Genomic DNA, 27,097 nt, shown 5'->3' with positions numbered 1-27,097 from the left:
ATAAAAACATAATCGAGGAGAAAACATAATCTTCTTGGTGGAGGTAATTTCATGTGACTGCTAATGTGAAGTAAAATAGTTTATTCTCCTACACGAATCAATGTTAAAAACTCCTACAAAAGCAAAAATCTGATTTTCCTTTTCAAGAAGAAGAAACAAAGGCAAAATCAAGGCTTCTTAAGATGAATCATTTGAATCCCCTCATGGACAATCTTGGAAAATCTTAAGGATGATAACTGATTGATCTGTTGTAAAAATGACAGTGATGTGGTCTCTCCTGAATTAATGTGTAAGAACACCTTGCTGACTGCGTTCACTCTCACTCCTCCCTCTAGTCGACTTTGGCGTGAGTGCTCAGCTGGACCGGACGGTGGGGAGGAGAAACACCTTCATCGGGACCCCCTATTGGATGGCCCCCGAGGTCATCGCTTGCGACGAGAACCCCGACGCCACTTACGATTACAGAGTAAGAGCCTCTGCAGTAGTCTCGAGCACCAACTTGACTTTATGTAACTGTGTGAAACAGGTGCTTTGTACCTGCGAGCACCTTGATGTGTCTGAACATGTGCACCCGGTGTGGTTTTGGTTAACGGGCGTCGTCTTTTCTTGCAGAGTGATCTGTGGTCTTGTGGTATCACAGCTATTGAAATGGCTGAAGGAGCACCACGTGAGTGCCAGTTTTTCTTAACATTGCTGTTTTTGTCGGTTCAGTGAATTTTTGCTGATGTTCTGTATGTGTCCGTCTTCTTCCAGCGCTTTGTGACATGCACCCGATGCGTGCGCTCTTCCTCATTCCAAGAAACCCCCCTCCCAGACTCAAGTCTAAGAAATGGTAAGTACCACCCACAGAGGACGTGATAGCATTTACATCCTTTCCAATCCTCTTTGCAACCTAATAAATCCTGATGCATGAGGTTTTTATAATAGATTTTATGTATAGATTTCCTCTTTGGCCTCTTTCTGTGTACTCTCGTGCGTTTTGATTTTATCTCTTGACATCAGACCAGGCAGCTACAGAGGCTTGAATCAGAGCTTGGCCTTTCCTCTGTGCTTTGCTGCTGAGCTGAACATCTGTGGTACACCTGCTCTGGCAGGCTCAGCCTCTCCTGGCACACGCTGCAGCGCTGCAGAAAAAACTCCAGCATCTGACTTTTTTTTTATCCATCTCTAGAACTGAGATGAATTAGTTCATATTGGACTTCTACTTTAGTATGGATCCTATCTTGCATTAAATAATAGCTTGTTAAATGGTTAAATTTTTGAATCATTCAATTGAATGTAACATAAACGCACACTTTAAAGGGATAGTTTGGCTATTTTCTCCACTTTATGTTGCCAACAGGCAGCCTTTTCTCTTATATAAGCTCTGTCCAAACCAACCAAACTCAATTTCAGTTGCTAAATTTAGCATTTAGCATTTTGCTGCACAGTAGATACATTGCTTAGCTTTCTGCTGCTGCTTCTCAAAAATGGAGGTGTGCCGAACGCCATCTACTGTAGGTAAAACACTGACCAACTTCAAATAATCTGAACTATCCCTTTAATTGCAGCAGGTGCAGTGATGATGAGTTTTCATGGTATTTATGTGACGAAAGGTTCAATGCTGCCTGTCCACATGAATAAAGCTCAATTACCACAGAGAAACCAGAGGCTGTTCTGCCTTCAGTTGTTTCAGAGACATGAAGGTAGGGAGTGTTGCTCAGCCTGATGGGTAATTTGGAATCAGAGCTTGTTTGCAGAAACGTCCGTTTTACTTAGGATCCCTGGATGCGCTCTATCCTTTCATGGCTGAAGTATTTGTCTGGCACCCGCTGTCTCTTTTTATATGTCACCCTCTCTGTCATGCATTGTTTCTCTCCGTTGACTCTCCTTTTCTCCGGCTCGGCCTCTGCGATCCCCCACAGGTCCAAGAAGTTTTTTAGTTTCATCGAGAGCTGTCTGGTGAAGAACTACACGCAGCGCCCTCCAACAGATCAGCTGCTGAAGCACCCGTTCATCCGAGACCAGCCCAACGAGAGACAAGTTCGCATTCAGCTCAAAGACCACATCGATCGGACCAAGAAGAAGAGGGGAGAGAAGGGTGAGTATGTTTCTGTAAGGCTGCATAACGCTAACAAGGATGCACTTTTCAACATGACATCATGGTCTAACTTGCACCGAACTTGTCTTGCAGCAGAATTTTAAACCATTTACTTTAAACTTAGACTGGAGTTGGTTTAACTTTTAAAATGGCTCTCTTTTTGAGATGGATTGAGCAAAGAAAGTGAAGGGACACACTCATCCCAGTTCACTTTGTCCCCAGTCTGTTCATTTGGGCATTTTGTTCTGTGCAGATGAGACAGAGTACGAGTACAGCGGCAGTGAGGAGGAGGAAGAGGATCCTCCAGAGCAGGAGGGAGAGCCCAGGTATGGTTTAGTAGTGACAACACCTGCTAAAATCAGGTGTACCTGTTTATTGGAAAGCAACCCAGCATCTCTAATCTAACCACTCTGTCCTGTTTCCTCCTGTCCTCCAGCTCCATTGTTAACGTGCCAGGTGAGTCAACCCTGCGCCGAGACTTCATCCGCCTGCAGCAGGAGAACAAGGAGCGATCAGAGGCGCTCCGACGCCAGCAGCTCCTCCAGGAGCAGCAGCTCCGGGAGCAGGAGGAGTACAAGCGCCAACTACTGGCCGAAAGACAGAAACGCATTGAGCAACAGAAGGAGCAGAGGAGACGGCTGGAGGAGGTAGGAGGTTTGGGGGTCGCAGAGCTTTTGAGAGGCGATAGATAAATTGAGGAAGTTTTGACTTTTTTTTTGTCTTCTGTCCCTGCAGCAACAACGACGTGAACGGGAGATGAGGAGGCAACAGGAGCGCGAGCAGCGTCGCCGAGAGCAAGAGGAGAAGAGGCGTATCGAAGAGATGGATCGTCGGCGCAAAGAAGAGGAGGAACGCCGGCGGGCCGAGGACGAAAAGAGAAGGAACGATCGTGAACAGGTCAGCTTTAAAATGTTTTATATTAGCAAGGACATGCTAAATGCTCTAGCGTACTAATTCTGCAACCGTGTGGTCGTCTGACCGTTCACACCAGGACGTGGAATTTGCTAGTCATGGTGAAAAGAGGTGATGTTTGTCAACCTGTGCTGTGGCTGTGATGTTAAGGTTAGCTTAATGATGATTTAGAATCTGCCTTAGCGCTGTTCTAACAAAAACAACAAAACAGAAAAGGAAATGGTACATTAGCACTGTAAACTGAAAAAGCAAACAACTCTGCAATTACTAGATGAATTCTTACAGTTTATCTTGGCTTGGTGTGAGAGAAATTCAGCTGTACTGCTGCCTCAAACGCCTCCTCTGAGACCTTGAGTTATTTGAATGAGAGCTGTGGAAAGTCACATCAGAAGTGAAGATGACACACAGATGTAAAACCGAACGCTGTATTTCCTCTCTTGATTTTGTCTCTGCGGATGCTCACTAATGAGACTGGCTGCCTTGTTTTGCTTTGACTGACAGGAGTACATCAGGCGTCAGCTGGAGGAGGAGCAGAGACACCTGGAGATGCTGCAGGAGCAGCTGCTCCGTGAGCAGGCCATGCTGCTGGTCAGTCGCACACACATACACACATACACCACCACCACTACTGAGCCTGTAACACTACTGTCACAGCTGCCTGTTGTAGCTGTGCTAAAATTAGTTGTCAGTTGCATTTGAATTAATCAGTTAAATTTTATAACAAACTTGTAATATAAATCATTGTGGTCCTCACTTTAATCTCTTAATGTTTTGAGTTATTTTAAGACTTAAACTAACCATCATAAACAGGTTAACTCTCACTCTGTTACACTGCAAAGAAATATGAGAAGAAATGTTGTGTTCTTCCATTGTGTCGTGTTTTTAGGGCTGCAGCCAATTTTGTCAGTCGAATCAAATTTGGCTGTTTAATTCTATTCACTAAACTCATTTATCTGCCTACATGAGTCACACGTTTTAACGCCTTCTTTTCGTGATCTGTGAGGTGAAAACATCAGATTTGCACACAATTAGAGAAAGTGAAAGTGGGATGCAGAGGAGCGGCCAACAGACAGGAGTCGCACACCCACGCTGCTGCTCTCCGCTTCCATCACAGTTAGTTCTGTGGTTTGTGGTCATTTTGAGACTCGGTTTGTAAAGTTCACAGCCTGCCATGCTGTGCACAGTGGCACAGCCAAAGAACAAAGAGCAGATATTCGACTGACAAAATGGGAGTCGACTAATAACTGGACTCATCTTTTTTCAGGAGCAGCCCTGCATGTTTTATCAGTGAATTTTCTTTTTTAGTCATAGTCAGTGTATGGAACTACATACCCCTTTTTCTGCGTTTTAAAAAATATTTTATTACAGGTGCCCTTTTTACAAATTAGCTTCAGAGAAAAGATATAGAGATACAGTTAAAAAATAAATGTCTCCGCCGTCTCTTCTCACTACCTTGAATCAACCTGCACACACTGCAACAGGAGTTCAAGTGGCGGGAGCTCGAGGAGCAGCGCAAGGCCGAGCGACTCCACAAGCGTCTGCAGCAGGAGCAGGCCTACCTGCTGTCGCTGCAGCACGAATCCAAACAGCAGCCTGGTGACAAGACCAAACTCCCCTCTGAAGTTAATAAACCTCCACAGACCTCCACCCTGCCCCCTGACAGAGCCCTCCCCACCACCCCTCACGCTCAGGTCCTCGACGGTGCTGTTTCTGTAGCGAGAGGCGCTTATGAGTCCTCCAGAGCCCCTCAGACTGTCCCCTCGGAGGCAGCGGTGCCGGAGAGGACCGACTCTGATGAGGCCCGTAACTCCCCCAGCCCCACCCCCGCTCAGACTGAACCCCCCGCTGACTCTGAGCCTCCCCAGGCAGAAAGCTCGGAGCCCGCAGAGCCCGTCAGTCATCCTCCTCAGCCTATCAGAGAGGTGAACCTCCTCCTCGGCTCTGCCTCCACCGCTGCCTGCTCTTTCCAGCTTCTTCTTGCTTGTCTTCACACGGCCTGATGATAGAGGTGGTGCGAGCAGCAAAAATAATTATTCTTTTTAGCCCGAATAGTTGCAGTTGCAGTTCATCCAAGGCAACAACTAATTTGTTACAATGCAGCCCTCTCAGCCAGACCCTTTGAATGAAACAGGTGGGGGGGTGGTTCAGTGGAGAAAGGAAGCCCGCAGGCTCGCAGCCACCAGCAACCAGCCTCTTTATGTCCTGAATAAAACCGAGCTCCTCTCCTCCACTCTCTCTTGGCACTCGCTCTCACTTGCAGTGTTGCTGGTCTCCTTGACTACTAAAACCGTGAGGATGTTTGAGATGTTTTTTTTTTTGTCTTTTTGTCACTTGAAGTAGGCTGAGCAAGAGAAAGAGAAATAATGAATTTGTTGGTTTGGGAGAAAGTGGGAAAATAAGCAACATTACATCTTTTAGGCTCCTTTTTTTTACTTATGTATCAATGAGACTGCAGTTACTGTTAATACCAGGTGTAAAAAGAGCCAAAGATGATTAATTTCTTGCTTTATTATTTGTTTTAGTTCCCATCACTCTCCACTTTTTTGTCTACTGTCATTTGAGTCCTGTTTCATCAGAAGAATAAAAGTCCCATTCAGCCGTTTCTCCCCACAGATCCGCAGGTGTTAGGAATTTCTCTTGATCTTGGATGGCCGACCTGTGATATTACTCTTCAGTGTGGCTGTTCTGACTCTGTGTGTGGATCGGGCCGTTGCATGTGGATGGCTGAGGCCCAGACTAACATGCAGGACGCCAAAGCGGTGTCTCCCGTCATTGACAGACCTCTTTTGTGTCATTAACAATGATCTTTCCCACCGTATAGCACTCTAATGTGTCTTCAAGGGTGTATTTGTTTGAGAGAACCCTGTCGCCACCTGTCTGTGCACATATAACCGTGTCTGTACGGCTGCCTTCAAGCATGTTTAATACCATCGTCACCTGATGTCTCTGTTGTTGATCTTTGTCAGTCAAATATGAACGTTTCTGAGTATGATGAAAGACTCATAAAGAGACAATAATATTAGAAAAACAAGGAGATGGGAACCATTTTTAATCAGAATTAAAGAACGGTTCATTCTGGCCATAATTAAATTTTTCCACTGTTAATTTAAACTTTTAACGTGGTTCCCTTCGACTTGATTTTTATTTCAAACGTCTCCCCGGTTCTCATTCCACCTCTGTCCTGTGCGATTCCCTCATCCCAGGCCGACGAGCGGTACCGTAAGAACATTCAAGGCTCCCCTCAGACCGCCCCTCCTCCCAAGCAGCCCCCTCTGCCTCCCCGCTCCTCAGAACCGTTCTCCAACGGCGGCTCCTCCGAGGCCTCTGCCATGCACCGACCCATGGAGCCTCAGGTAACTCCTCCTTCCTCCTCCCTCACCTTTTCCTCTTCCTCCTGTCACTCTCTTCCTGCCGCACTGCTGGATTTGTGGACTGTTTAGCTGTTGGACCGATGTTTGACCCTTCATGTATTTCTTCTTTTAAGAAAGTAATCTAGTTTACAACCAGGTCTGTTAATAAATGACTTATTTGGAAAGAGAGATTTTATATTTTGTTTTCTCAGTCATTTTTGGCTGTAGACTTGCAAAATGATTCAAGCTTTAGTAAAAAAGGGACAGATTTGGCGAGCTGAGACGTTTTATTCTAACTCTGGACTTCAACCAACATTCTGTTCATTATTTCTCCAAACATTTTTCTTTTCACTGAACAAACAGCAAAGAGTGCACACTCGATAACAAAGTGTGTAAGATATGCAGCTCTTACTTAAAAAACAGCACATCTCTCGAACCAGTATGAGGTTTTTGAAAACACTAATCTGATGCCCTTATAGCTTTGGAGCTGCGTCTGGTAAAATGGCCACCACATTAAAATTAGTCATAATCGAACAGTTTAAGAATCATTTTAAAATAATTTCTACTTTAAATTACACCACAGATGTTTAAACAAGTTTAATTTAGCAAACTGCACTTTTTTTCTGAAGATGCATCCAATATTCATAATAAAGGAGTAGTTCATCATTTTAGGAAATAAGCTCATCATGGCTGGAGACTAAATATGAAACTCATAACCACCTTAGCTTGTAGCTTAGCATAAAAACTGCAAATCAGGGGAGATCAGCTATTTTATTGATACAACTATTTTTTGAGGAGCTCTGCGTTTCCACCGAGGCAGATTAGTCCATTTATGGCATTTAAAGCAACAGACATAATTATTTTAGTCTGTCTGTCTGTCCTGTGTTTTATTCTTTAACTCCATGTTGATGTGTTGAAGCAAAATGAACAAAAAACAAACCCCTTCAAGTTATTTTCGGAAAGCACTACCCCCCCCCCCCCCCGAGAAGGGACGTTCTGGGGGGCAAATTAATGTCGCCAAAACTTACTTTAGATCCTGCATCCAGTGGTGGAAATGCATTGAGTTCCTACAAAAGTTCCAGGTTCCTGCGGTGGAAACCATCATTGTGTTGTGTCGTGTTGTGCCGTGTCTGCTGTATGCATGTGTATAAGCCTGAGCACATGTATGTGAAAAGCCACACACATCTTCCCTCATGTCTCACTGTGTTGTCTGCTTGTTTCACCTCCCCCTCCTCCTCCTCCTCCTCCTCCTCCTCCTGTCCTCCCCTCCTCCCTCCCCCCACTCCCCCAAAAGGTCCAGTGGTCTCACCTGGCTGCTCTAAAAAGCAGCAACAGCGCCGCCCCCTCTCCTCCTCCTCCGCCCGTGGTGTCTCGCTCGCAGTCCTTCAGCGAGCCCGGCGGCGTGACCTCTAGCTTTGCACAACTCCACCTGCGTTCCCAGGACCCCCACCATCACCACCACCACCACCCATCGCCCGCACGCACTGACCCCCAGCCCCAACCTCCCCTCCACCACCCTCAGGCTCACAGTAGAGCCGATCAGCAGGCCGGCGGCGAGGAGGTACCTCCAAAGGTAAGGATGAAGAGGGCCCCCCTCCCCCCAACCCTTTCCTGACCTCCACTCTCCCTCATTCACTTCCTGTCATACCATCATACTGCTGTCTGTGTGTGCCTGCTGTGCTGTGTTCACTCACACAAACACGACCACAAGTTGTATAAAAACCAAAACTGTGGAGGTGCTGGTGTCTGAGAGGTTCTGCCATCACTGAGAAGTCTTTTCGTGTCATTTCCACCTTTTTTTTAATTGCAACTGTGGATCTGAATGCTGGTTTGTTCACACTGTTGGTTTCTTTATCGGGTGCAAAGATATTCATTCACGTGTCACTGTGTGAAGACGCTTTGATTCTGTCTCCTCCAGGTCCCTGTAAGGACAACATCCAGGTCTCCGGTGCTGTCGCGCCGAGAGTCCCCTCTGCCATCACAGCCTGGCAACCAGGGTGGACAGAGGAGCGCTGCCGGGTAAGTGAAGAGGATTTTTTAAAAATTTTGACTATGTAGCTGCTCTCAAACTTGTAATGCAGTTACATGCTTTTAAACCGAGTATTATGAGAGCATCACTCCTGTTTCCCGTGACAACGCAGGTTGGAAGGAAACTTGTTAAGTCTGGAAATGCGAGAATCGTCACATATCACAAATACAACGATGGAGAAGTGATACATTTAGCAAATAATATTTAAAAAATAAAAATAATATAATAATATTTCATATTTTATTTTACATGTAAATGTCTCAGACCGAGTAATGTTTATTGTCTCATTGTTCTTTAGTAACGTGGAGCAGCGCCCGCTGTGGGACCGAGTGGAGAAGCTGCAGCCTCGGCCCGGCAGCGGCAGCTCCTCCGGCTCCTCCAACTCCAGCTCCCAGGCCAGTCCTGGCGACCGCTTCAGGCCACGCTGTGAGTCCCCTGGTACTGTACTCGGCCACGTTTCACTAACTGCACTAACTGACTATCAGCACATTACCATTATCACTACAGTAACGCCACTCTTACTCGTCAATATGCTGTGACATCTGCTCACACTCCGGTGCGTTTTCAGCTGTTTTTATGCAGGCGATTGAATGTTACACAGGCGTTTCAGAGCCGGCTCTTCTCTCCGTTTCCCCTCACTAACGCTGCTTCCTTTTGTTCTCTCAAAGCTTCCTCCAAATCTGAAGGGTCGCCTCTCCAGCGGCCTGAAAACGTTCCCAAAAAACCAGATGAAAAGAACCTGGCCAGACCGACTCGACCAGCTGTAAGTCCACTGTCACTAAAGTGCTGGTTAAACCCGTTTGATGCTGAATAGGTTGAAAACTGTTTTCTTTTTTTCCCCACTTTCTCCATTTTCTACTACTTCGTGGTTGTTGGGGAACATCTTAGGGTGATGCGGTAAGCTTATTAAATGAGATTACATGATTGCACCTATGCTATGCTTGCACCATCGCCCCCCCCTCCCCATTGCATTTATGATTAAGGTTTATGATAACTGAGATGTTTCTCCTTTGTGAGGATTAATTCAGTGTAGTTCTTCCTGCCTGTGTTGTGATCGCCTTCTGCTGACCTGCACAGTTCTTTCTCACTTTACTGCTTGTCATGGAAGGGTTAACCCTCTGCAGCAGCTTCCTCAGGCTGGATTTGAATGCGACCTGCACATTTGAATGCAAACACACACCTCCTTTTTCCTTGTACTTGCCAGAGTTGCTCCTAATCTCACCTGGCTTTGTTGTCAGATAAAATGTGGCCTGTTTGCTTTGTTGAGCATGTCAGGGAAGAATCCCTCCTCCCTTTTCTTGCTCGTCACTGACCTTACAAGACTGGATATTAAGAGGCTGCGAGGGAAAATAAGCCGAGGGCAACAGGATTGCAAGACATGGACTCTAGAGGGAATAACACAAATGTAGCAATTAAACTATTATCTGATTTCCTAACAATAAGCTACTTAAGTCACTGCATCTGATGTACTTAGTTGAAAATGTTTTATATGAAGTGAGGAGGGATGACTTCAAGGCTCCTTTCAGGTTGTCTAAAGAACGAGAGCCTGTTGCGCAGTGATTCATTTAAAAAGTAACTTTGGTATTTTACCTTCTTCACCCTATTCTCTCGTGTTTTTGAGTCTAAATGACTAAAGCAGATAGCTAATAGATATTTATCGTTCTCGTCATACCCACCAAATTCCGTTTACAAAAAGTGATTTTATCAAAGAAAACACATTTAATTCAGACTCAGCAGAAAAACAATGAAACCCACAGCGAAGCAATTGGGAGAAATGGTGTGCACAGCTGCTGACGCCTGGATTAGTTTCAAAAATAGCTGCCCTCTTAGTCAGAACATCATGGGACCAGGTTGGAAAACACCAAAGTTACCCTTTAAGATGACTTCATTTGTTTGAGAATGAAAATATATTTAACTGTGACACCAAATTCACTCACATGCCATTATGATTGGCAGCTTTTTGATTTGGTCGTTACATAAATCGATGAGGCATCATTCTAGACAACCTGACTTTTGCCAAAATGTCAGACTTGAGTCTTCCTGAGACTTCTTTACTGTTCCTCTCAGGACCTGACGGCTCTTGCCAAGGAGCTTCGCGCAGTGGACGATGTGAAGCCTCCCCACAAGGTCACCGACTACTCCTCCTCGAGCGAGGACTCGGGCACCACCGACGAGGAAGACGACGAGGAGGTGGACCAGGAGGCGGGAGAGGAGTCCACCTCAGGAGCCGAGGACTCCAGGGCTGGGTAGGCAGAACTGTGAATCTGTCGTTTTAGTGTTGGCTGCACTCTCTGTTGCGTTTATGTTGCTATATTTGGGATTTTTTTCTCTGCTTTTGCCAGTGGAGTCTGAGAGAGCAAAATTTGGGTGTCTTTAATTTCATATTTAAATTTAAAACACGAGAAGTTATTGTGCATTGTCAGACGCATCAGTGTTGCATGGCTTTTCTGCATGGCTTTTAACGCTGGTCTGGTTACGGACGTCAGATATCCCCATGGCTTCTGCAGGAGGCTGAGTAACGGAGAGACGGAGTCTGCCAAGACCATGCTGGTCGAGGACTCGGAGAACGAAGCCACTACACCTTCCAAGGACGGCACGCTGGTCATCAGACAGGTAAGAGGACTGCCATCTTCTTAGTTTAAAGGGTAACTTTGGTATTGTTCAACCTGTCTGACTAATGGTGACAACAATTTTTAGAAACTGGTCCAGTGTCAAGGGAGAGTGCTGCAACATAATCTCTCCAGGCAAGTCGTCAGACACTTAAAAATAACAATCTGAACCTGTCGGTGGAAAAAACAAGCACTTTTAGTGGCCATACTTGGTAGCAGTGGGTCCAGATTGAAAAATACCAAAGTTACCCTTTAACATCAAGAAACATTGTTAAGTTAAAGGCATATTCTTCTTTTGTGTAGTTGATAGACATGTCATTTGTCCAGTGTCCATGTTGTTTATCCACTCATTCTCCCCCATTTCTTCTGTTTTCCTTTATATTCTTGAGCCTTTTTATGTTATTATCATTTCTAATCTGACACATGCACAGCAGTAATGGTCTCCAAAGATGAATGTAAAGAGTATCTTGTATATGATGTCGGGATGCTAGCAGCCAAACATACGTCTCCTCTTCCTCTCCACCTGCTTGCTCGAGCCCATGTGTGCCTGTTCTTGCTTCCAGAGCACCGCTGACATAAAGCGGTTGGTCAGTCTGTCATCCTCATCCTCATCCTCCTCTTCCTTGGCTGGCCCTGGTCCCGGTCACGTCCACGGCCAGCCGCAGCCCCCCGGCCACGGCCACCCAGAGAAAAACGGCTTTGCCGGCCGCATATACCACCTACCAGACCTTATCCAGCAGAGCCATCACTCCCCTTCCTCCTCCACAACCATCCCTTCCTCCATCTCCTCCTCCTCCTCTTCCTCCTTCCCCTCATCATCTAGCCATGCCAGTCCTGCCATGTCCCCACAGAACCTCCTGGAAAAGTTCACTGCCATCGAGGTATGTCGCCCTCACACAGCCGAGACAAACAATGGGGGAATGGACTGTTGCAGAGTTTACAGGCTTAGACATGCAGATTTAGCAGGTGCAGTCGTTTGTTTTATCTAGTTCGTGTCCAAGATGGTGCAAGATTTACTGCTTCAAGGCAAAGTGCTCACTGTAGAGAATTATAATGAAGTGTTTTTTTATATCACCATCCTCTCCATGGACGTGAAGCTAGGTAAAATAAAGTATTTGCAAACGCCATTTTGTCATGGAGATAGTTTAGATTTAAGTTTGGTTGCATGAGGTACTTATCCATAATTATTACTGTAGGTAATACACTGACTATGGATAAATACCTCACGCAAACCCACTTCATAAAATCCGAACTATCCCTTTAAGCAGGATTGGGTAATAATAATAATCTCCATCTCTGAGCCTGTACAAACCTGCCGTCCATCCTTGACTGTTGCTCGGAGCCTCTCTGCGTCCTGTCCTGCCACCCTCTGTGTGTCCTCCTGGCTTCACTCTGGCTCTCCTCTGCCCCCTTCTGGCTTGGCTGACACCTGGTCTGGGCTGCAGACTCCTTCTCCTCCTCCCCCTCCTCCCCCTCCTCCTCCTCCTCCTGCAAATTCACTGCACTGCACTGCTAACACTGGCGCCTCCTGGTGGTAGAACACGATCACAGGCATGGAGGAAACTAAACCGGAGCTTTGTGGGGTGAAGCACCAACAAGCATCTGTCCTTCTAACCACTTTGAGTAGTTTTAGCAGAGTTGGGTGATGGCATGCCTGGTGTGATGGTAGGGGTGAACATTTTTAAAGTGCCAAGTCCTCAAGCACACATGGCCTACTTAAAGAGAGGATGTATTTTTAATGCTGATTAACACAGATTCCTGCCTCTTTTGCAGTGTGACTGAGTCGCAAACAACATGCGTCTTGGGTGGTGGAATTCCTCCTCTGCGCTTTATTAGGAGCAGCTTTTTCCTCTAACACTTCACAGCAGCCGGCGTTTGGATCATTTCTCATTTCCCTCAACACATTTCTTCCTCTTGTCGCACATGTTGTTTTTCCTCTCTAACATTTCTGTCCTCGTTGGCTTCACGACAACTAACACAACTGCACGTCATTGTTTTCACTTGATTTCTTATGAACTCGAATAGCAGCGCCAAATATGTGTTCCCAGTTGTTTGCGTCATAAAAATTTAGTTTTATTGAACGCATTTGAGCAGGATGCTGTTTTATTAGCCCCCAGAGGTAAAACTGTAACTCATAAGTTCAAAACTGAGCAGTTCTGTTGTTACCGTAGTTTAAATCAACAGTCGTTTTTATCAATTACAAATCAGTGTCATAGATCTTTGTTAGATGATGATTGCTATCAAATCTAGCTTTTATACAAATTTCTTTTTTCTTAAATCTCTCTCAGTCCCAGTCAGAGAGCACCTCCATGTCCAAACACAAGTCTTCGTCTTCCTTCACCCCCTTCATCGACCCTCGTCTTCTCCAGATCTCTCCATCCAGCGGCAGCTCCCTCAACAACATGGGTAGGTCACAAACTCACCCAGCGAATGTGCTCGTACGTGCCGCTCGGTAATTAAAACCTGTCGAGCGCAGCACAATTCACTTACCCAGTGACATTTTTATGCATTTTTATCTTTGAGGGAGTTTTTCTGACTAATGGCTTCTCCCCCCACACACATTTTTCCAGCACCGATAAAAGACATAATGTTGAAACATCTGAGCTGAGGTGATGAGTCAAGTTGTGAACTGTACATTACTGTACAGTGTTATGCAAGGGGACATCTGCAGCACTGTTACAGCACTCATGTACAGTTGGGACACAGTAAAATGAAACAGCTTTCCTCTAAGGACTGTGGTGCTGCATAAACAACATGAAGCTACATAGAACATGCACAGACCTACACAGGAATACACAAAGTGCATGCATTCCAGTGTGTTCTGGGTCACACGTCTCCTAAAGATGTTGACAGACAAGTGCAAGATCATGCAAAAATATTTAGCATGGTGCAAAAGATTACTAAGACAGTGCAAAGTTAACAACGCCCCCCATTATTTGCAAATCCTTTTTGACTGCAGATGTTTAATGTTCAAACTGATACACTCATTTTAAATTTGATGCCTGCATCACGTCTCAAAAAAAGTTGTTACAAGCAAAATAAAACACAGGGAAAGTTGCCTGACCTCTACCAACTCTCTGCCCCCCTTCCAGCAGGATTTGGGCAGGACGGACGGCTGGCGGACCCGCTGAGGTCCGACCCGTCCCGCAAAGGCTCGGTGGTCAACGTCAACCCGGTCAACACGCGCCCGCCGAGCGACACGCCAGAGATTCGCAAATACAAGAAGAGGTTCAACTCTGAGATCCTGTGTGCTGCACTCTGGGGTAAGTGTGACTACTGACATGGAGTTATTCATGAATGAATCGGCTTTATGAACTGTGGGTGTTTATTTTATGTGTGTGTGTGACTGTGTCAGGTGTGAACCTGCTGGTGGGGACAGAGAGCGGCCTGATGCTGCTGGACCGAAGCGGTCAGGGGAAGGTTTACCCTCTGATCAGCAGACGACGCATCCAGCAGATGGACGTCCTGGAGGGACTCAACGTCCTGGTCACCATATCAGGTCCAGTACATGCACAGTTCTTCTGTTTATGTACATTTTTCCTTTTTTTTTTTTTTTTTTTTTAACTGCTTACAAATATCTCTTTCCCATGTCAATAAAGCCCCTTTGGATTTGAACATATTCTGCCTCTGGCTGCTCAACAAAAATCTTGTTTTTTGGTTCTTTTTCAGTCATGTAGAAGTAGTAATGAAAGTCTGGTTGATGCGTGGGAGGTTTTATTCGTTGGACTTTTGAGAGCTGCTGTCACTTCTTAGATGCAGCTTTTATTTTATTTGGAGAAATACATTTCCAGTCTGACTCATCATCGACGGCGGACAGAAAGCTGATGCATGATTGTTGCCGCTGCATTGTCATGTGCAGCACTGACGCTTTAAACTTTTATACATCACACAGCTTTTAGACACCGGTTATAACTCCCTCACTGCTTTGTCTGCAGGTAAAAAGAACAAGCTGCGAGTGTATTACCTGTCGTGGTTGAGAAACAAGATTTTGCACAACGACCCTGAGGTGGAGAAGAAGCAGGGTTGGGTTAACGTGGGCGACCTGGAGGGTTGCGTTCACTACAAAGTTGGTACGTTTAAATCCCTGTCCGTCAAATATTCCACAAACCTCAAACGATTAACACACAGAGAGGTTTCTATCACTCATGAATGACTCCCTTTTCTTTCCAGTGAAGTACGAGAGGATTAAGTTCTTGGTGCTGGCCTTGAAGAACGCTGTGGAGGTGTACGCCTGGGCGCCCAAACCCTACCACAAATTCATGGCCTTTAAGGTAAGCATGGTCCCAGGATGCATCTGGATCCCAAACATTCATATCTTTAGTTGTTACTTCTGTGTGTTTTGACCTGACTGATATTTATTCCTGGTTGTCTTTAGTCTTTTGGTGACCTGGTGCACAAGCCTCTGCTGGTCGACCTGACGGTGGAGGAGGGTCAGAGGTTAAAGGTCATCTACGGCTCCTGTTCAGGCTTCCACGCCGTGGATGTGGACTCTGGTGCCGTCTACGACATCTACCTGCCCACGCATGTAAGAAAATATTTGTGCAGTCTGATCAAACTTTGTTTTTTTTCACGCTTTTCACCCTCCTAACTCTTCCTCCCTTCTCCTCTCCCTCAGATCCAGACCAGCATCCAGTGCCACGCCATCATCATCCTGCCCAACACCGACGGGATCGAGCTGCTGGTGTGTTACGAGGACGAGGGCGTCTATGTCAACACCTACGGACGCATCACCAAGGATGTGGTGCTGCAGTGGGGAGAAATGCCAACTTCAGTGGGTGAGTGGGGTCATTAAAAAAACTAATTACAGCAAACAGCTCAATTTGACTTTTATATACTCTTCAGTACACACTGTGAGTGCAAGCTCAGGAAAATCTAGTTCCTCTTTTAAACTTTGGAAGTTATAGTCATTATTTTTAATGAGTCACACCCTGCTGTTCTCTCCCTGTGTGTGTGTGTGTGTGTGTGTGTGTGTGTGTGTGTGTGTGTGTGTGTGAGCAGCCTACATTAGGTCAAACCAGATCATGGGCTGGGGTGAGAAGGCCATAGAGATCCGCTCGGTGGAGACGGGTCACCTGGACGGAGTCTTCATGCACAAGAGAGCCCAGAGACTCAAGTTCCTCTGTGAGAGGAATGACAAGGTGAGAACGTTCTTTCTTTCTTCTTCCAGCACCTTCTCCTTTTCATGTTTCTCCTGGGAACCTCATATACGGATCTGTAAGGTTTTATATGTTTATCCGATGGTCAGGCCCGGTTCTACAAGGGTGCAAAAGCTTCAGTCGAAATTAAAAATAAATGTCAAGCACAAGTGGAAGCTCTTAGGTGCATCTCTCACAACCTGCAGAGGCAGACGCTGGATTTCTAAATATTGAAAAAACAAATACCGTTATCTAATGTACGTTTGCCTTCCTCCCCAGGTCTTCTTCGCCTCTGTGCGTCCTGGAGGTGCCAGCCAGGTGTACTTCATGACCCTGGGACGCACCTCCCTCATGAGCTGGTAGCCGACATCCCCCGCCACACCAGCCGACGCGACCGCGACACCATACCCTAAAGCGGAGACCAACAGATGACGATTGTGACTATGACCAACGACGATGAAGAAGAAGATGAGACCAGCCTTTGAGCCTGAGCTTCCTCTCACTCTGCTCGGGCCGACAAAACAACGGATTGGACTGTAATCACAAAAAGAAGCGAGGGGGGCGGGCTGTTCGGGGGGCGGGCGCAGAAACCCGCCGCCAGCCTCCACGTTTTTGTCACCCCCAGCTCCTCCTCCCCCTCGCCGCCCGACCTTTAAGCCGATCCCGTCCTCCTCTTCCTCTGCGGGACGCGGGATCTGTTGCCTGTTTATGTGTCATAGTAAAACTTTTGCATCGTGTACGTACGTGTGTGAACGGAGGAAAAACACTGAGCATGTGAACGACGGGACGGTTAGGAGGCCGGCTGTTTGCTGTATCCAAGAAGGCGAATACTGTAACGCGCCACACCTCGAGTGTAGCTGTCCGTAGCTGTGTGTAGTTCCAGGTCCCGATCAGGTCAGATTAACTCCCACCACGGTAGATTTTCACGTCAAGCATGTCATTTAAACACTAACTCACCGCCACATTTCTTTTTTCCTCGCTTGACATGTAAATCTGCCTCTGCGTCTTCACTTTTTTGCCTTCTCCCCCTTAAAGTGAAGATTTTTTTAAGGGACCTTCTTGATATATCCATTAAATACAGGGTACTGGATATCAGCTTGTACATACTAACTACACGTGGGCTTCAGACTCTGCCGGGTTTCTTACCACATCGCCTCACCTACTGTAGGTCATGTCGGGACAGAGGTAGCCCTGTTTATGACAGCATGTTGCTTTGACACAATTTAGCCCCAGTTTTTCATACACTGTATATTTTGTATGTGACTTTGCTGCACATAAATAAAGCATATGAATGCAGGACACACCCATAGATGAGGTTTAAAGGAAAAATCCACCCTGTTTATCAGGAATCTGTCACCTTTAGGGCTTTTGATATCATGGTGGAGTGCTGTAGTTTCTTTGTCCGGTCAGTTGGGGTAGTTTTTTGAAGTAAGGTTGTATGAGGGTAGTGTTTTAGCTGCACTAGATGGCGGTCGACTCACCCAGGAGGAGTGCTGGTGTAGGAAGCTAAGCAATATGGTGCGTTGGATATTTTTTTTTTTAAGGTGGACCATTTTTAATTGACTGACCATGTCCATAACAGTACATTGCTTAGCTTCCTACACCAGTAGTCCTGCCTGTTTCTCCAAAACTGGGCGCGTCAACAGCCTTCTACTGTAGATAATACTAGGGGTGGGAATCTTTGGGCACCTGCCGATTCGATTACGATTACGATTCAGGGGCTACGATTCGATTATAAAACGATTATTGATGCATCTTTATGTATATTGATGCACTTTTTCACAAACACATTTCTTTTTGTCTCACTGAATAAGCATTCGTCACTTGCAATTTTTAAAAACAGCGCATTTGTAATAAGAATTCATTTCGATTATATTTTATTAAACTATTGGAAATATGTGCAAACTGGAAAGTACCAACAGTAGCCACTAGTAGCCGCAGCAACAGCAGCCTGCCGTCTCCCCGACTCCTCCGTCGGGTGGAATCGAGTTACGGCTTCTCATGTTTGTTGTGTTGCCAAAGTATTTTATTTTAGCTCGACACAGCTTACATATAACGTGGCTCTTGTCCAGTTCGCTTCCGCCGTCGACGTTGTAGAAGCCGAAGTGTTTCCACACGGCTGCTTTTAAATTAGAAGGAGCTGTTCGGACCTCATGGCGAGGTGGCTGCCGGTCGGCCATGTTTGTTTTCGGCTGTGCGCGTGTCGCTCCAGGTGCGCGTCCCAAAGTGTCCCGGCGATGACGCGTACCGCGCTTCTTAGTTCCACATTATTTAGAAGCTTCTGTATCACTTTAATTAACAGATTTAAATAATCGAAATTTGGACGTTTGTGAATCGATTCAGATTCGTCCACGTCCGAATCGCGATGCATCTAAGAATCGGAAATTTCCCCCACCCCTAGATAATACACTGGCTGTGGATACATACCTCACTAAAAAAAATTTCCAAACTATCCCTTTAATCTGCTTTATTGAATTCAGTTGCTCATTTTCACACGGTTTGCAGATTCTGTCATACTGGAATTATTCAAAAACACACCACCAGAACGACGAAACGGACCCAGAAGTGTGAGATGCATCATCAAAATCTGTTTATTTCAGGTGGATTTTTCCTTTAACGCCGGTCATAAGTAGGGCTAGGATAAACTGTGAATTAGACATGCAGAATAATTAGCAGGTGGCCATTAAGGTAGCATGGAGGCCAGCGGGCAGAAGTGACAAGTAAGGGAATGAAGTGTGCATAGAAGAAGCTTTGAACATCACACTCCATCATGCGACGTTTGAAGCCCCTGTTTCACATCTCCGATCATCTGACTCCGTTATTTCAAACGAGACTTTAGCTTAACGTTGAGCTAAACGGTTGCCTTAGAAGGTTCTCCAGCTGATTAGAGCTGCTCAAAATCCTCCGATGAGTTAAAAGTGAAGAAGTTTGGATTTTTGCGTACTGTAGGAAGAATCTGACCCAGCCATGTGATTCAATATTGGACCTCTTTTTTTTTTCTTTTGCCGTTTTGGGGCTTCAGACAGTTTGTTTTCTCAGTGAAGAGACAAATACACTTAAACTGGATCATTATTTCATCCCAGAACTGAATTTTCCATCTTCATTTTGCATTTCACATTCTCTAAAACCCGACTGACACGTCATGTTAGACTCATTACACTGTTAAAATGTAGACTCCATCCCCTCCTCCCTAAACTCATCTCTTCGATCCCGTTCTCAGTGAGGACGGTGCCTTCACTGTCCAGGGTGGGATGAGCTGAGAATGAGGTGCTTTCACTGTCTGATCATCTGCGAAAAAGCAAAAGAAGGCAAAAAAAAAGTCACGTTCTAATAGCAGTGTTACAAAACCACTTCAGACGGCGCAAACTAAGCGGCATATTTTTAACTCTGACTTAGTTTAGTCTTGTTTCTGCAATTTTTATTATGTAACCCTTCAGATAAGTATGCGACTGCAGTGGTTTTTAAATTGTAATGCACACCTTATGTTGAAAATGTTTACAGAAGCAATTGTTTTGTTAAACCAATGTGCATCGATATGAATATTTATGGTTTATTTTGAGGGCAGTTTTTCCCCCGTTTTGTATTTTGTATTATTCCCTTTTTGTACTATCATTTAGACGTTTGTGTACAGGATTAATCAACTTTTTGCTCACGTTATGGATTACACGAGTCTAGAGTGTGATTTCACTGATTCCTCTACATCCTGCATTAGTGCACAGTGTGCCCCTGTCCGTCTGTGTGGCAGCGTGGATCAGATGTTTTCTACCACCCAGGTGCCAGGTGACATGTTTCCCCTCAGACGTCTCTCTGCCATGCCTCTCTAATTTATGTCCTCTCTGTGTGTACTATGGGAATTACTGTATTTTCCTGAAGGTCTTTTTTTCCATTGAATAAAATCAGAAGTAATTTACAGTGTGCTGTCGTTCTTAACATTAAGACTTGGATATTCTGCAATTTTTGTTGTAAAATAATGTTTTATGTGAATATGTGGTAACTATGCTGCTGAGTCTTTCTTGTAAAACAGGGAATGCATCTGTATTTCCTGGTTACATAAATAAATTGTGTTTAGCATTTAAAATCATATAATTAACACAAATGTGCAGCAAAAAGTTCAATATTTGAATCTGAATTATTGAGTAGTAGAACTATAAACTAGTTTATTTATTTTTTATTTAATAAATGATTGCATGAATTATAAAGTACAAAATTTACTGTAAAAGTATCATATTTTAGTTCCTTTATGTTTTTAGGCAAATTTCATCAAAAGTTGAAACATCACTACAAATTTTGTGTATTATGCACTTTTTTTTTTAACTTTCAGTCATATTCAGTTTTTATCCTATCATTAAGTAAATAAAAATAAATAAATTAATTAAGAAGTAAATTATCCAGTGAGGAAAAACAGGCCACTTTTTAAAATCTTAATTAAAAGGCAGCAGGAAAAAAAAGGTACATGTAATTATTTATTTTGACCACAGGATGGCGCCATTGTGCAGTTTACGGCCCTTCCCTCCATACTGCTTCCAAACGTGCTAGCAGTTTTAGTAAAGTTAGCCGTAATATTTCACAATATAAGTTCCTGTTTACGTGGAAAATATTATTGTAAAACGTATGACAACCGTTTACAAGCACATTCATCTTATCTTTAAATTTACAATAGATATATGGTGAATTTACAAATATGAAATTTGGCGTAAACTCAGTTTGAACGTAGCGTCAGGACGCAGGATACAGTCTTTACTGACGTCGAATTGCCTATTATATCATCGATCAAAGATAATATGTGCTGAAAACTTACAAGTATATACAATGAATCATGTGTCATATTTATCTATTTTTTAGTTATCACGAAACATGTATTTCCACGTAAAACTCCTGAAAACGCACACCTTTGCTTTTATTTTGAAACGCGGTCAGACCGGAAGCCCCTTCCTGCCTCTCTCTGACTTGACGCAGCTTGGCTGGGTCACGCTGCAAACCAGCCGGATGTTTTGCGTCGCCAGTATGTGATGGGAAAATTTGCTGTGTTTTGTCTTTCTTTAAATCGCAAAGCTCACCGTGCGGCTCCAGCGGCGGCCACGATCGGGTGAGTAGCCGCACGCGGCGTTAGCAGGGCGGGCTTGTTTTGGCTGGAGGAGCCGCAGGTCGGCGTGGGTGAAAGCTGCAGGGAGGTCGTGACGGTGTTGGTTTGCAGTGACCGTGCACGCCCCTGCGCGCTCCCCAACATCCATAATATAGTTGCTGTAGGTTGTAGCCGCTTCAACAGGCGGAGGACGGGGATGCTGCTGTGTCTTTATAATCAGCTGTCTCATTCTCATTATGCTTTTATAAGAGATGGAGTTTGTGCGCTGTGCAGCGACGCAGGCCTGAGCAAAACACAAGCTTCCACTAGTTGGACCCTGATGAGCTCATGTAGAAGCTGTCTGTCCTCACTCCACCTGTCTGCTGTTCATCTGTATCTCTGACAGCTGTGTCTTTGCTGCACAATGGACTCCAGTGGCTCCCTGAGGATCAGAGCATCAGGCTCGGGTTCACAGCTTCTTGATGGTCAGTAGGAGGAGGAGGAGGAGGAGGAGGAGGAGGAGGAGGAGGAGGAGGGGTAGAGGACGAGCCCCAGCAGCTGTCTTATATTTCATCCTCTCCTTCAACTTCTGTCCATCTTCTCTGAGTCTTAACTTTTAAAGGGACAGTTCACCACCATTTTAAAATCTATATATTTTTCCTCTTAACTGTAGTGCAAAGAAAATAAAATGTTTGATATCACTGGTAAAAAAAAAAAAGACTCAAAATGAGAACAGTGATGAGAGAACTTTTTAACTTTGTCCACTGATTTGGGTGAAACTGAATCATCTCTCTTCAAAACTCTGCAAATAGATAAATGAAACAGTGCACCAGGGGAAAGATGTGTATTTTTGATTTTTCTGTGTACTATCCCTTTAACTGGCGACTGGAGATCTAGCTGCTGCTGTAACTTTTCAGAGATCCCTTTTGCAGTTTTCTAGGGCTGAAACAAGTCACATGACCGTTTTCTCTGGCTTACAGCGCATAATTTTATCTGACATTAAGTTCACTTGCAGAGATTAAAAGTCGCTCTTCATTTCATTGTGGTTTTAAAGATCTGGTTGATGTGCAGCAGTGGGTTTTCTGCGCTTTGGTTCTCCACAAAGGCTTCATCTGTTCTGTTCTCCACATTATGGTTATTGATTTGAATGACACATGCAGGCAGCAGACACACACCGAGCTGGTGTGAGCTGCTATGATAATATCCTGACTTAATCTATACTGGCTGTGTTTTTTTTTTTTCAATGTTAGGTGGAAATGCAGGGGTCAGAAGTCAGGTCAGAGGGTCACGAGGGCAGCAGGTCTCCTTCTGTTGCAGAGTCCTGGGTCAGATAACACATGCAAATCATTTTTACTGTTTGTTTTAACCTAACAGAAGGGTTCTAGTGATCCACAGGGTCCAACTGACCTTCATGTTTTAGATGCTTCCCTGCTCCAATACACCTGATTGTGCAGAGGCTTGATGACGAGCTGATGGTGTGAATCAGATGTGTGTTGGAGCAGGGAAACATCTACACACCCTGCAGGGCAGAGGGACGCTGAGGACCAGGACTGAGACACAAACTGATGGTAAAGTGAATACCTTTGTGTTTACAGTCGGGGATCAAGCTGAAGAAAGAAATTTAAGGAGTCAGTTTTAGTTTTAGTGTGTGTGTGTGTGTATGTATGTAGGTAGGTATGTATGTATGTAGGTAAGTAGGTATGAATGTATGTACGTATGTATGTATGTATGTATGTATGAATGCATGTAGGTATGAAAGTATGAATGTATTTATGTATGCATGTATGTATGTATGAATGTAGGTATGTATGTAGGTATGAATGTATGTATGCATGTATGTATGTATTTATGTATGGATGTATGTATGTATGTATGTATGAATGTATGTATGTATGTATGTAGGTATGTATTTATGTATGCATGTATGTATGTATGTATGTAGGTATGAATGTATGTATGTAGGTATGAATGTATGTGTGTATTTATGCATGTATGTATGAATGTATGTATGTATGTATGTATGAATGTATGTATGCATGTATGAGTGTATGTATGTATGTAGGTAGGTATGAATGCATGAATATATGTATGTATGTATGTATGTATGTATGTATTTAGGTATGTATGTATGTATGTAGATATGAATGTATGTATGTAGGTATGTATGTATGAATGTATGTATGTAGGTATGTAGGTATGAATGTATGTATGCATGTATGTATGTATGTATGCATGTATGTATGTATGTATGTATGTAGGTATGAATGTAGGTATGCATGTATGAGTGTATGTATGTATGTAGGTAGGTATGAATGCATGAATATATGTATGTATGTATGTATGTATGTATGTATGCATGTATGTATGCATATATGTAGGTATGAATGTATGTATGCATGTATGAATATATGTATGTATGTAGGTATGAATGTATGTATGTAGGTATGAATGTATGTATGCATGTATGTATGTAGGTATGTATGTAGGTATGTATGTATGTAGGTATGAATGTATGTATGTATGAATGTATGTATGTATGTATGCAAGTATGAATGTATGTATGTATGTATGCATGTATGTATGTATGCATGTAGGAATGTATGTAGGTATGTATGTATGTATGCATGTATGTATGTATGTAGTTATGTATGTATGTATGTAGGTATGAATGTCTGTATGTATGTATGTATGTATGCATGTATGTATGTAGGTATTTATGTATGTATGCATGTATGTAGGTATGCATGTATGCATGTAGGCATGTATGTATGTATGTATGTATGTATGCAAGTATGAATGTATGTATGTTTGTATGCATGTATGTATGTATGTATGTATGTATGCAAGTATGAATGTATGTATGTTTGTATGCATGTATGTATGTATGCATGTATGAATGTATGTAGGTATGTATGTATGTATGCATGTATGTATGTATGTAGTTATGTATGTATGTATGTATGTATGTATGTATGCATGTATGTATGTAGGTATGTATGTAGGTATGTATGTATGTATGTATGAATGTATGTATGCATGTATGCATGTATGTATGTATGTATGTATGTATGCATGTATGAATGTATGCATGTATGTATGTATGTATGCATGTATGAATGTAGGTATGAATGTATGTATGTAGGTATGTATGTATGAATGTATGTATGTAGGTATGTATGTATGTATGTAGGTATGAATGTATGTATGTAGGTATGAATGTATGTATGCATGTATGTATATATGTATGTAGTTATGAATGTATGTATGTAGGTATGTAGGTATGTAGGTATGAATGTATGTATGCATGCATGTATGTATGTATGTATGTAGGTATGAATGTATGTATGCATGTATGTAGGTATGTATGTATGTATGTAGGTATAAACGTATGTATGTAGGTATAAACGTATGAATGTATGTATGAATGTATGTAGGTATGTATGTATGTATGTATGTATGCATGTATGTAGGTATGAATGTAGGTATGCATGTATGTATGTATGTAGGTATGAATGTATGTATGCATGTATGTAAGTATGAATGTATGTATGTATGTATGCATGTATGTATGTATGTATGTAGGTATGAATGTATGTATGTATGTATGTATGTATGTATGTAGGTATAAACGTATGAATGTATGTATGTATGAATGTATGTAGGTATGTATGTATGCATGTATGTAGGTATGAATGTATGTATGTATGTATGCATGTAGGTATGAATGTATGAATGTAGGTATGAATGTATGTATGTAGGTATGTATGTATGAATGTATGTATGTAGGTATGTATGTATGTATGTAGGTATGAATGTATGTATGTAGGTATGAATGTATGTATGCATGTATGTATGTATGTATGTATGTATGTAGGTATGAATGTATGTATGCATGTATGAGTGTATGTATGTATGTAGGTAGGTATGAATGCATGAATATATGTATGTATGTATGTATGTATGTATGTAGGTATGAATGTATGTATGCATGTATGAATGTATGTATGTATGTATGTATGTAGGTATGAATGTATGAATGTAAGTATGTATGTATGCATGTATGTAGGTATGTATGCATGTATGTAGGTATGAATGTATGTATGTATGCATGTATGTAGGTATGTAGGTATGTATGTATGTATGTATGCATGTATGTAGGTATGAATGTATGTATGCATGTATGTATGTATGTAGGTATGAATGTATGTATGCATGTATGAATGTATGTAGGTATGTATGTATGTATGTATGCATGTATGTAGGTATGAATGTATGTATGTATGTATGCATGTATGTATGTATGTATGTAGGTAGGTATAAATGTATGAAGGCATGAATGTATGTATGCATGTATGAATGTATGTATGTATGTATGTATGTATGTATGTAGGTATGAATGTATGAATGTAAGTATGTATGTATGCATGTATGTAGGTATGTATGCATGTATGTAGGTATGAATGTATGTATGTATGCATGTATGTACGTATGTATGAATGTATGTAGGTATGTATGTATGTATGTATGCATGTATGTAGGTATGAATGTATGTATGCATGTATGTATGTATGTAGGTATGAATGTATGTATGCATGTATGAATGTATGTAGGTATGTATGTATGTATGTATGTATGCATGTATGTAGGTATGAATGTATGTATGTATGTATGCATGTATGTATGTATGTATGTAGGTAGGTATAAATGTATGAATGCATGAATGTATGTATGCATGTATGTATGTATGTATATATGTATGTATGCATGTATGTAGGTATGAATGTATGTATGTATGTATGCATGTATGTATGTATGTATGTATGTAGGTATAAACGTATGAATGTATGTATGTATGAATGTATGTAGGTATGAATGTATGTATGTATGCATGTATGTATGTAGGTATGAATGTATGTATGCATGTATGTATGTATGTATGTATGTATGTATGTATGTATGCATGTATGTATGTATGTATGTAGGTATATATGAAGTATGTATGCATGTATGCATGTATGTATGTATGCATGTATGCATGTATGTATGTATGAATGTATGTATGCATGTATGTATGTAGGTATGTATGTAGGTATGAATGTATGAATGTAGGTATGTATGTATGTATGTATGCATGTATGTAGGTATGTATGAATGTATGTATGCATGTATGCATGTATGTATGTATGCATGTATGAATGTAGGTATGAATGTATGAATGTATGTATGCATGTATGAGTGTATGTATGTATGTAGGTAGGTATGAATGCATGAATATATGTATGTATGTATGTATGTATGTATGTATGTAGGTATGAATGTATGTATGCATGTATGTATGCATACATGTAGGTATGAATGTATGTATGCATGTATGAATGTATGTATGTATGTATGTAAGTATGTATGTATGTATGTATGTATGTATGTATGCATGTATGTAGGTATGAATGTATGTATGTAGGTATAAACGTATGTATGTAGGTATGAATGTATGAATGTAAGTATGTATGTATGTATGCATGTATGTAGGTATGTATGTATGTATACATGTATGTAGGTATAAACGTATGTATGTAGGTATGTAGGTATGAATGTATGTAGGTATGTATGTATGTATGTAGGTATGAATGTATGTATATATGTATGTATGTATGTATGCATGTATGTATGTATGTAGGTATGAATGTATGAATGTAGGTATGAATGTATGTATGTAGGTATGAATATATGTATGTATGCATGTATGTATGTATGTATGTATGTAGGTATGTATGAAGTATGTATGCATGTATGCATGTATGTATATATGCATGTATGCATGTATGTATGTATGAATGTATGTATGCATGTATGTATGTAGGTATGTATGTAGGTATGAATGTATGAATGTAGGTATGTATGTATGTATGTATGCATGTAT

The 27,097-nt window shown here is 42.6% G+C and overlaps 2 protein-coding genes and 1 long non-coding RNA gene across 6 annotated transcripts in view; 2 read left to right on the top strand and 1 right to left on the bottom strand.

Moving 5' to 3' along the window:
* The window catches only part of LOC146304922 (mitogen-activated protein kinase kinase kinase kinase 4-like), a 39,006-nt gene extending 21,417 nt beyond the window's left edge, over window positions 1-17,589 (top strand). The window contains exons 7-32 of one of the 4 annotated variants that reach the window (XM_084713887.1): window positions 336-466; window positions 613-667; window positions 754-832; window positions 1,905-2,080; window positions 2,334-2,406; window positions 2,517-2,727; window positions 2,816-2,977; window positions 3,494-3,580; window positions 4,474-4,914; window positions 6,196-6,345; window positions 7,637-7,915; window positions 8,261-8,361; window positions 8,670-8,809; window positions 9,040-9,134; window positions 10,439-10,617; window positions 10,858-10,984; window positions 11,544-11,861; window positions 13,269-13,386; window positions 14,073-14,243; window positions 14,336-14,479; window positions 14,916-15,050; window positions 15,151-15,251; window positions 15,356-15,505; window positions 15,596-15,755; window positions 15,979-16,118; window positions 16,395-17,589. In XM_084713887.1, the coding sequence (XP_084570013.1) occupies window positions 336-466; window positions 613-667; window positions 754-832; window positions 1,905-2,080; window positions 2,334-2,406; window positions 2,517-2,727; window positions 2,816-2,977; window positions 3,494-3,580; window positions 4,474-4,914; window positions 6,196-6,345; window positions 7,637-7,915; window positions 8,261-8,361; window positions 8,670-8,809; window positions 9,040-9,134; window positions 10,439-10,617; window positions 10,858-10,984; window positions 11,544-11,861; window positions 13,269-13,386; window positions 14,073-14,243; window positions 14,336-14,479; window positions 14,916-15,050; window positions 15,151-15,251; window positions 15,356-15,505; window positions 15,596-15,755; window positions 15,979-16,118; window positions 16,395-16,478 (4,007 nt within the window). In that variant the 3' untranslated portion in view covers window positions 16,479-17,589. The remainder of the gene's footprint in view (window positions 1-335; window positions 467-612; window positions 668-753; window positions 833-1,904; window positions 2,081-2,333; window positions 2,407-2,516; window positions 2,728-2,815; window positions 2,978-3,493; window positions 3,581-4,473; window positions 4,915-6,195; window positions 6,346-7,636; window positions 7,916-8,260; window positions 8,362-8,669; window positions 8,810-9,039; window positions 9,135-10,438; window positions 10,618-10,857; window positions 10,985-11,543; window positions 11,862-13,268; window positions 13,387-14,072; window positions 14,244-14,335; window positions 14,480-14,915; window positions 15,051-15,150; window positions 15,252-15,355; window positions 15,506-15,595; window positions 15,756-15,978; window positions 16,119-16,394) is intronic. The other 3 variants (XM_084713888.1, XM_084713884.1, XM_084713885.1) reach the window with 3 other exon arrangements.
* The window catches only part of LOC146304921 (uncharacterized), a 135,837-nt gene that overhangs the window by 87,171 nt on the left and 21,569 nt on the right, over window positions 1-27,097 (bottom strand). The gene's annotated exons all lie outside the window — the stretch shown is intronic.
* LOC146304920 (putative ribonuclease ZC3H12C) overlaps window positions 21,067-27,097 on the top strand; it is a 40,111-nt gene continuing 34,080 nt past the window's right edge. The window contains exon 1 of the mRNA XM_084713626.1: window positions 21,067-21,201. The gene's annotated coding sequence lies outside the window, so the exon portion shown is untranslated. The remainder of the gene's footprint in view (window positions 21,202-27,097) is intronic.

Source organism: Lutjanus erythropterus, chromosome 24, assembly GCF_056507025.1.
Source record: "Lutjanus erythropterus isolate fLutEry1 chromosome 24, fLutEry1.hap2, whole genome shotgun sequence".
In the NCBI taxonomy this organism is placed as follows: domain Eukaryota; kingdom Metazoa; phylum Chordata; class Actinopteri; order Lutjaniformes; family Lutjanidae; genus Lutjanus; species Lutjanus erythropterus.
Note: the sequence above shows the minus strand (reverse complement) of the source record. Positions and strands in the feature narration are given on the sequence as shown.